Here is a 10,432-nt window from a genome sequence, read left to right on the forward strand (position 1 = left end):
GTGGACTGTGGGTTCGCTCACCCTCCTCTTCCTCCTGGTGGTGACCTGGTCTCTGGGGCTCGTCTTCCTCTCATCTCCCTCTCTCCTCCTCTCCTACCTCTTCTCCTCCCTTAACACGGCCCAGGCTCTGCTCATCACAATACTGTACTGTACACTCACTAGGAAGGTAGGTGGGGTCTCAATACTGTACTGTACACTCACTATGAAGGTAGGTGGGGTCTCAATACTGTGCTGTACACTCACTATGAAGGTAGGTGGGGTCTCAATACTGTCCTGTACACTCACTATGAAGGTAGGTGGGGTCTCAATACTGTCCTATACACTCACTATGAAGGTAGGTGGGGTCTCAGTACTGTGACTCACCAGGAAGAGGTGGGGTCTCAGTACTGTGACTCACCAGGAAGAGGTGGGGTCTCAGTACTGTGACTCACCAGGAAGAGGTGGGGTCTCAGTACTGTGACTCACCAGGAAGAGGTGGGGTCTCAGTAATGTGACTCACCAGGAAGAGGTGGGGTCTCAGTACTGTGACTCACCAGGAAGAGGTTGGGCTGATCATGTATTGTATTATATTTGATATTCCCTATATATTTGCTATGTGTTTCAGTGTATATGGTGTCTTCCTGTTTGTCCAGGGCCATAAGGACTATGGGAAGTGTGTGCGTCATTCTCAGTGCTGTGACTGTTCCTCCACCACCAGTTCACCTGGCTCTTTGAAGGGCGCCGCCCTACGGGCCAACAACCGCTACTGCAGTACCAACCAGACACGCAGGGCTACTGCTAACAGACAGGTACACACACACACACACACACAACGGCACGCAGGGCTACTGCTAACAGACAGGTACACACACACACACACACACACACAATGGCACGCAGGGCTACTGCTAACAGACAGGTACACACACACACACACACACTCACACACACAACGGCACGCAGGGCTACTGCTAACAGACAGGTACACACACACAGTGATTCCCTGATAAAAGCTATGAGTGTGTTATAAACCAAGCCTATGTGTGTGTGTGTGTGTGTGTGTGTGTGTGTGTGTGTGTGTGTGTGTGTGTGTGTGTGTGTGTGTGTGTGTGTGTGTGTGTGTGTGTGTGTGTGTGTGTGTGTGTGTGTGTGTGTGTGTGTGTGTGTGTGTGTGTGTGTGTGTTGCAGAGTCGCATTAGGAGGATGTGGAACGATACAGTGCGTAGACAGACTGAGTCTTCCTTCATAGCTGCTGATGTCAACACCACACCTACACTCAACAGAGGTCAGTCCTCTCCTCCTTCTCATCCCCCTCTCCTCTAGTCCTCTCCTACATTCTCATCCCCCTCTCCTCTAGTCCTCTCCTCCTTCTCATCCTCCTCTCCTCTAGTCCTCTCTTCCTTCTCCTCCTCTCTTCTAGTCCTCTCCTCCTTCTCATCCTACTCTCCTCTAGTCCTCTCCTCTAGTCCTCTCCTCCTTCTCATCCTCCTCTCCTCTAGTCCTCTCCTCCTTCTCATCCTCCTCTCCTCTAGTCCTCTTCTCCTTCTCCTCTCTTCTAGTCCTCTCCTCCTTCTCATCCCCCTCTCCTCTAGTCCTCTCCTCCTTCTCATCCTACTCTCCTCTAGTCCTCTCCTCCTTCTCATCCTCCTCTCCTCTAGTCCTCTCCTCCTTCTCATCCCCCTCTCTTCTAGTCCTCTCCTCCTTCTCATCCTCCTCTCCTCTAGTCCTCTCCTCCTTCTCATCCCCCTCTCCTCTAGTCCTCTCCTCCTTCTCATCCTACTCTCCTCTAGTCCTCTCCTCCTTCTCATCCTCCTCTCCTCTAGTCCTCTCCTCCTTCTCATCCCCCTCTCTTCTAGTCCTCTCCTCCTTCTCATCCTCCTCTCCTCTAGTCCTCTCCTCCTTCTCATCCCCCTCTCCTCTAGTCCTCTCCTCCTTCTCATCCTACTCTCCTCTAGTCCTCTCCTCCTTCTCATCCTCCTCTCCTCTAGTCCTCTCCTCCTTCTCCTCCTCTCTTCTAGTCCTCTCCTCCTTTTCCTCCTCTCTTCTAGTCCTCTCCTCCTTCTCATCCCCCTCTCCTCTAGTCCTCTCCTCCTCATCCCCCTCTCCTCTAGTCCTCTCCTCCTTCTCATCCCCCTCTCCTCTAGTCCTCTCCTCCTCATACCCCTCTCCTCCAGTCTTCTCCTCTAGTCCTCTCCTCCTCATCCCCCTCTCCTCCAGTCTTCTCCTCTAGTCCTCTCCTCCTTCTCATCCCCCTCACCTTGAGTCCTCTCCTCTAGTCCTCTCCTCTAGTCCTCTCCTCCTTTTCATCCCCCTCTCCTCTAGTCCTCTCCTCTAGTCCTCTCCTCCTTTTCATCCCCCTCTCCTCTAGTCCTCTCCTCTAGTCCTCTCCTCTAGTCCTCTCCTCCTTCTCATCCCCCTCTCCTCTAGTCCTCTCCTCTAGTCCTCTCCTCCTTTTCATCCCCCTCTCCTCTAGTCCTCTCCTCTAGTCCTCTCCTCTAGTCCTCTCCTCTAGTCCTCTCCTCCTTCTCATCCTCCTCTCGTCTAGTCCTCTCCTCCTTCTCATCCTCCTCTCGTCTAGTCCTCTCCTCCTTCTCATCCCCCTCTCCTCTAGTCCTCTCCTCTAGTCCTCTCCTCCTTTTCATCCCCCTCTCCTCTAGTCCTCTCCTCTAGTCCTCTCCTCTAGTCCTCTCCTCCTTCTCATCCCCCTCTCCTCTAGTCCTCTCCTCTAGTCCTCTCCTCCTTTTCATCCCCCTCTCCTCTAGTCCTCTCTTCTAGTCCTCTCCTCTAGTCCTCTCCTCCTTCTCATCCCCCTCTCCTCTAGTCCTCTCCTCTAGTCCTCTCCTCCTTTTCATCCCCCTCTCCTCTAGTCCTCTCCTCTAGTCCTCTCCTCTAGTCCTCTCCTCCTTCTCATCCTCCTCTCGTCTAGTCCTCTCCTCCTTCTCATCCCCCTCTCCTCTAGTCCTCTCCTCTAGTCCTCTCCTCCTTTTCATCCCCCTCTCCTCTAGTCCTCTCCTCTAGTCCTCTCCTCTAGTCCTCTCCTCTAGTCCTCTCCTCCTTCTCATCCTCCTCTCGTCTAGTCCTCTCCTCCTTCTCATCCCCCTCTCCTCTAGTCCTCTCCTCTAGTCCTCTCCTCTAGTCCTCTCCTCCTTTTCATCCCCCTCTCCTCTAGTCCTCTCCTCTAGTCCTCTCCTCCTTCTCATCCCCCTCTCCTCTAGTCCTCTCCTCTAGTCCTCTCCTCCTTTTCATCCCCCTCTCCTCTAGTCCTCTCCTCTAGTCCTCTCCTCTAGTCCTCTCCTCCTTCTCATCCTCCTCTCGTCTAGTCCTCTCCTCCTTCTCATCCCCCTCTCCTCTAGTCCTCTCCTCTAGTCCTCTCCTCCTTTTCATCCCCCTCTCCTCTAGTCCTCTCCTCTAGTCCTCTCCTCTAGTCCTCTCCTCCTTCTCATCCTCCTCTCGTCTAGTCCTCTCCTCCTTCTCATCCCCCTCTCCTCTAGTCCTCTCCTCTAGTCCTCTCCTCTAGTCCTCTCCTCTAGTCCTCTCCTCTAGTCCTCTCCTCCTTCTCATCCCCCTCTCCTCTAGTCCTCTCCTCTAGTCCTCTCCTCCTTTTCATCCCCCTCTCCTATAGTCCTCTCCTCTAGTCCTCTCCTCTAGTCCTCTCCTCCTTCTCATCCTCCTCTCGTCTAGTCCTCTCCTCCTTCTCATCTCCCTCTCCTCTAGTCCTCTCCTCTAGTCCTCTCCTCTAGTCCTCTCCTCTAGTCCTCTCCTCTAGTCCTCTCCTCCTTCTCATCTTCCTCTCGTCTAGTCCTCTCCTCCTTCTCATCCCTCTCTCCTCTAGTCCTCTCCTCTAGTCCTCTCCTCTAGTCCTCTCCTCTAGTCCTCTCCTCTAGTCCTCTCCTCCTTCTCATCCTCTAGTCCTCTCCTCTAGTCTTCTCCTCCTTTTCATCCCCCTCTCCTCTAGTCCTCTCCTCTAGTCCTCTCCTCTAGTCCTCTCCTCCTTCTCATCCTCCTCTCGTCTAGTCCTCTCCTCCTTCTCATCCCCCTCTCCTCTAGTCCTCTCCTCTAGTCCTCTCCTCCTTCTCATCCTCCTCTCGTCTAGTCCTCTCCTCCTTCTCATCCCCCTCTCCTCTAGTCCTCTCCTCTAGTCCTCTCCTCTAGTCCTCTCCTCCTTCTCATCCTCCTCTCTTCTAGTCCTCTCCTCCTTCTCATCCCCCTCTCCTCTAGTCCTCTCCTCTAGTCCTCTCCTCCTTTTCATCCCCCTCTCCTCTAGTCCTCTCCTCTAGTCCTCTCCTCTAGTCCTCTCGTCTAGTCCTCTCCTCCTTCTCATCCCCCTCTCCTCTAGTCCTCTCCTCTAGTCCTCTCCTCTAGTCCTCTCCTCTAGTCCTCTCCTCTAGTCCTCTCCTCCTTTTCATCCCCCTCTCCTCTAGTCCTCTCCTCTAGTCCTCTCCTCTAGTCCTCTCCTCCTTCTCATCCTCCTCTCGTCTAGTCCTCTCCTCCTTCTCATCCCCCTCTCCTCTAGTCCTCTCCTCTAGTCCTCTCCTCTAGTCCTCTCCTCTAGTCCTCTCCTCTAGTCCTCTCCTCCTTCTCATCCCCCTCTCCTCTAGTCCTCTCCTCTAGTCCTCTCCTCTAGTCCTCTCCTCCTTCTCATCCTCCTCTCGTCTAGTCCTCTCCTCCTTCTCATCCCCCTCTCATCTAGTCCTCTCCTCTAGTCCTCTCCTCTAGTCCTCTCCTCTAGTCCTCTCCTCTAGTCCTCTCCTCCTTCTCATCCCCCTCTCCTCTAGTCCTCTCCTCTAGTCCTCTCCTCCTTTTCATCCCCCTCTCCTCTAGTCCTCTCCTCTAGTCCTCTCCTCCTTTTCATCCCCCTCTCCTCTAGTCCTCTCCTCTAGTCCTCTCCTCCTTCTCATCCCCCTCTCCTCTAGTCCTCTCCTCTAGTCCTCTCCTCCTTTTCATCCCCCTCTCCTCTAGTCCTCTCCTCTAGTCCTCTCCTCTAGTCCTCTCCTCTAGTCCTCTCCTCTAGTCCTCTCCTCTAGTCCTCTCCTCCTTCTCATCCTCCTCTCGTCTAGTCCTCTCCTCCTTCTCATCCCCCTCTCCTCTAGTCCTCTCCTCTAGTCCTCTCCTCTAGTCCTCTCCTCTAGTCCTCTCCTCTAGTCCTCTCCTCCTTCTCATCCCCCTCTCCTCTAGTCCTCTCCTCTAGTCCTCTCCTCTAGTCCTCTCCTCTAGTCCTCTCCTCTAGTCCTCTCCTCCTTCTCATCCCCCTCTCCTCTAGTCCTCTCCTCTAGTCCTCTCCTCCTTTTCATCCCCCTCTCCTCTAGTCCTCTCCTCTAGTCCTCTCCTCTAGTCCTCTCCTCCTTCTCATCCCCCTCTCCTCTAGTCCTCTCCTCTAGTCCTCTCCTCCTTTTCATCCCCCTCTCCTCTAGTCCTCTCCTCTAGTCCTCTCCTCCTTCTCATCCTCCTGTCGTCTAGTCCTCTCCTCCTTCTCATCCCCCTCTCCTCTAGTCCTCTCCTCTAGTCCTCTCCTCTAGTCCTCTCCTCTAGTCCTCTCCTCTAGTCCTCTCCTCCTTCTCATCCCCCTCTCCTCTAGTCCTCTCCTCCTTTTCATCCCCCTCTCCTCTAGTCCTCTCCTCTAGTCCTCTCCTCTAGTCCTCTCCTCCTTCTCATCCTCCTGTCGTCTAGTCCTCTCCTCCTTCTCATCCCCCTCTCCTCTAGTCCTCTCCTCTAGTCCTCTCCTCTAGTCCTCTCCTCTAGTCCTCTCCTCTAGTCCTCTCCTCTAGTCCTCTCCTCCTTCTCATCCCCCTCTCCTCTAGTCCTCTCCTCCTTTTCATCCCCCTCTCCTCTAGTCCTCTCCTCTAGTCCTCTCCTCTAGTCCTCTCCTCCTTCTCATCCTCCTGTCGTCTAGTCCTCTCCTCCTTCTCATCCCCCTCTCCTCTAGTCCTCTCCTCTAGTCCTCTCCTCCTTCTCATCCCCCTCTCCTCTAGTCCTCTCCTCTAGTCCTCTCCTCCTTCTCATCCCCCTCTCCTCTAGTCCTCTCCTCTAGTCCTCTCCTCTAGTCCTCTCCTCTAGTCCTCTCCTCTAGTCCTCTCCTCCTTCTCATCCCCCTCTCCTCTAGTCCTCTCCTCTAGTCCTCTCCTCTAGTCCTCTCCTCTAGTCCTCTCCTCTAGTCCTCTCCTCTAGTCCTCTCCTCTAGTCCTCTCCTCTTTCTTCTCCCATTTTCTGTTCTCTTCTTTTAGGGCCTTTCCTTTTTCTTCTTTACTTAACTCTCCTCTCCCCCCTTCTCAATTCATATGTTAACATTGCCAAAGCAAGTGAGGTAGATAATACCTCTCTCTCTCTGTCTCTCTCTCTCTAGCTGGTCTGGGTAACCATTTCCTGACTAACCCAGTGTTACAGACTCACCCTAGAGTCTCTCCTTATGACAGCCTACTGGCTCAGGGCTACAGCCAGCCCTCCCCTGGCCTCTTCACCTCTACTGGTACATCTATCTATCTATCTATCTATCTATCTATTATCTATCTATCTATCTATCTATCTATCTATCTATCTATCTATCTATCTATCTATCTATCTATCTATCTATCTATCTATCTATCTATCTATCTATCTATCTATCCATCTCTCTGTGTCTGCCTTTCTTCTGTCTGTTTGTCTGTCTCTCTGACAGTCTCTCTCTCTCTCTCTCTGTCTCTCTGTCTCACTACCTATCTGTCTGTCTCTCACTCTCTCTCTCTTTCTCTCCCTTATTCTTTCTCTCAGTTCAGCCTGCATGTTTACGTTATTAAAAAGTCAGTCTGTTGTCTGTCAGTCTGTCTCTGACTGTCGGCCTCTCCTCTCCCAACCTGTCCTAACCTGACCTGTCCTGTCCTGTCCTGTCCTGACCTACAGGGACCTTCAGAGACATACAGAGTACGCCCTCCTCCTTTACCTCCTGTTGTATCAGTCTGCCTGTTGTATTTTCACATGTAATATCATATATATCTGTTGGTTGTATCAGTTGGCAATTAACTTTATACATAAAAAAAGAGGTAAACAAATATGATCAGCCTAAATATGTTGTCTAACTGTGTACTTCTCTCTCCTCCTCGCTCCGCCCCGGCCACCAGAAGGTGACGTCCTGTCTCAGAGCCAGGAGATGGACAGTGTTTGTCTGAACGGTGGCTACAGCACCAACAGCTTCACCCTGCAGGGTCTGGGTGGGGGTGTTGGGGGGCCTCGGTCCGGGGTGGGTGGCAGCACAGACCTCCTCAGGGAGGGAGGAGGAGGGGGGGAGGACGCCTCCCCCGCCCCCCTCATCCCCCACGCCGCCGTGGGGGTGGAGCCTCACGGAGGCGGAATGCGGAGGAACCTGTCGGACGCGGCTGTCCTGGAAAACATGATCATCTCAGAGCTGGTTCAGAGCAACTTGAGGCCGGCTGCAGCCGCCGCTACTGCAGCCGCGGAGCGCTACGGCAGCCTGGCACGCCCCCTGGACCGACTGACACGCCCACAGCCCTCCGCCCACGAGAGTTGGACGGTAGCTCGGGTGTCGACGCACACACATGACCAAGAGCCGACGCACGCGCACACGCGCCAGGACAGCTGGACGTACACACCTCGTCCGCTGCAGGACGTGCCGACACACACACGCCAGGACGGCTGGACGCACACACCTCGTCCGCTGCAGGACGTGCAGACACACACACCTCGTCCGCTGCAGGACGTGCAGACACACACACGCCAGGAGGAGAGCAACAGGAGCCAGCTGCAGCTGGGGGGCGGGACCCTCTCCCGTAGACTCCTCCTCCAGGACAGACAGACACGCCCCCAGGAGGCGTCGCTGCAGACGCAGACCGCACGCCCACATTCCACGTTGTCACGGCAACAGCAGCAGGGCGGAGGCGGAACGCTGTCCCGTCACCGCAGCGGGGGTGTTGAGCCGGGTGGCGCTGGGGGTTCGGAGCGGGAGAGGGACCGTTACCGGGATAGGCCGCTTCCTCCTCCCCCTCCTCCTCCGCCTCTAGAGACAGAACCCCTGTATAAAGTCCTGGAGGAACCCCTTCTTTATGACCCCAGGGATGGAGGGATGGAGGGGTGGAAGGAGAGAGGGATGGAGAGAGGGGTAGAGGGTTGGAAAGAGAGAGGGGTGGAGGGGTGGAAAGAGGATTCTCTTCTCTATGACCAGAGAAATGGAGGGATGGAGGGGTGGAAGGAGAGCGGGATGGAGAGAGGGATAGAGGGTTGGAAAGAGAGAGGGGTGGAGGGGTGGAAAGAGAGAGGGGTGGAAAGAAGGAAAGAGGATTCTCTTCTCTATGACCAGAGAAATGGAGGGATGGAGGGGTGGAAGGAGAGAGGGATGGAGAGAGAGAAGGAGGAGCAGTTCCTCAATGACCAGAGAGATGTAGGGGTAGAGGGGTGGAACAGAGGGAAGGAGAGTAGGATGGAGGAAGGGAGCACTCAGTCCGTCCGTTACCTTAGCGACCCCGGACGACCCTGACAGCTATGACCCCGTGACCCCTGACCTTGACCCTGACTCCTCCCCCATCTACACCCAAGATTCTAACCCCTCCCCCGTCTTCACCCATGACCGAAACACAGCCCTAGATATATACACCCCAAATTCATCCCCAAATGTCTACACTACAAACTCACCTCCTGATACCTACACCCCAAATTCACCCCCAAATATTTACACCCGAAATTCACCACCAAGTATATACACCCGAAACGACCCCCTCCCAAATATCTACACCCGAAATTCTCCCCCGAACATCTACACTTGCAGCGACTCCCCCCAGCTCTACACCCAAAACTCGCCCCCGCCAACACGATTCTACACCCGTGAATCTCCGCCCCTACTCATGTCGTCCTATCCTGACAGCAGCCCAGAAGGTCAACCAGAGGTTAGCCCCACCCCTCGACCCCACCGACCCCCTCTGGAAGTCCCCTACAGCCTGGGACGACCCCCTCTGGGCCCCAGGCCTAATCACATGCAGACTTTCTACCAGCCCCCACCCCTCACACCCCTCACGGCTAATGGGGAGTTGGTATACACAGAGCCCGCCAGCGAGGACGATGAAGGACAGATGCAACGGGTGACGAGCCTGTGACTAGGGCGGTGGTGATCTGGAGGAGGAGGAGGAGGAGGAGGAAGAAAAATGCAATTGTTGCAGTCATGATATTAATTATCATAATCATTGATAAAGATCATTATAATGGTGATAGATTTTGCTGGCTATGGTTAAATTGATGATGATGATAATGATGATGAAGATGATGATAGTGATTATGGTGATGGTGGTGATGGTGATGATGATGGTGATAGTGATTATTGTGATGATGGTGACGATGGTGATGGTGACGATGAAGATAGTGATGGTGATGATGATGGTCATGCTGATGATGGTGATAACGGTGATGGTGATGATGGTGATGGTGATGATGGTGATGGTGATGATGGTGATAGTGATTATGGTGATGATGGTGAAGATGAAGATAGTGATGGTGATGATGATGGTCATGCTGATGATGGTGATAACGGTGATGGTGATGATGGTGATAGTGATTATGGTGATGATGGTGAAGATGAAGATAGTGATGGTGATGATGATGATGGTCATAGCGGTGATGGTGATGATGGTGATGATGATGATAGTGATGATGGTGATGATGATGATAGTGATGATGGTGATAGTGATGATGATGATGGTGATAGTGATGATGGTGATGATGATGATGATGATAGTGATGATGGTAATGGTGATAGTGATGATGATGATGGTGATAGTGATGATGGTGATGATGGTGATAGTGATGATGGTGGTGGTGATGATGATGGTAATGATGATGATAGTGATGATGATGATCACCTCATGATACCTACACCTGAAATGATGATGAAGGCTCCTCCCTGTTTCTTATCTCTTGGTCGCCACAAGCTGGTCTCTCTCTCATGTTCTGTTTTAATATGTGATCTATTTTCTTTTCTCTCCCCATCCCTCTCTTTTACCCTTGTGTGTCTTTCCTCCCATTGGTGTTAAATCATTTGTAACCAGTTTTATAACCAGTTGTTTAACCAGTTGTTTAACCAGTTGTTTAACCAGTTGTTTAACCAGTTGTAAATCCATTAACTACGGTCGCAAAATTAACTTTCCCCAAATTTCTAAGATTTCCAGAAATCCCGTTTGGACGATTTCCTGAATCCGGATGGAATAGGCCTGAGCAGGAAATCCTGAATTCTCCAACTGGGATTTTCTGGAAAACTTTGGGAAAGTTACCGGAATTTTGCAACCGTGATCCATTGACAGAGTTTTTTAGAATCGATTGGTTGGTTGATTAATCAAAAGATTGATTGACTAGTTGTTGCTCAATCAATCTTTTGATTAATGGTACCCTATCTAGTGCACTACTTTAGACCAGAGCACTACATAGTAAATAGGGTGCCATTTGGGACACTAAATGTCAGAGGAGAACTTCTGTTGCCAAAAAT

At 52.5% G+C, this 10,432-nt stretch overlaps 1 protein-coding gene across 1 annotated transcript; it reads left to right on the top strand.

Moving 5' to 3' along the window:
- LOC145859401 (uncharacterized) lies at nt 1–9,397 on the top strand. The gene is made up of 6 exons (XM_082958607.1): nt 1–166; nt 633–788; nt 1,168–1,264; nt 6,320–6,442; nt 6,853–6,873; nt 7,071–9,397. The coding sequence occupies exons 3-6, from the start codon at nt 1,183–1,185 to the stop codon at nt 8,438–8,440; spliced, it is 1,596 nt and encodes a 531-aa protein (XP_082814733.1). The 5' UTR covers nt 1–166; nt 633–788; nt 1,168–1,182; the 3' UTR covers nt 8,441–9,397.
- Nucleotides 9,398–10,432: the final 1,035 nt, after the last annotated feature.

This window comes from Salmo salar, chromosome 12 (assembly GCF_965601325.2).
Source record: "Salmo salar chromosome 12, fSalSal1, whole genome shotgun sequence".
Taxonomy (NCBI): Eukaryota; Metazoa; Chordata; class Actinopteri; order Salmoniformes; family Salmonidae; genus Salmo; species Salmo salar.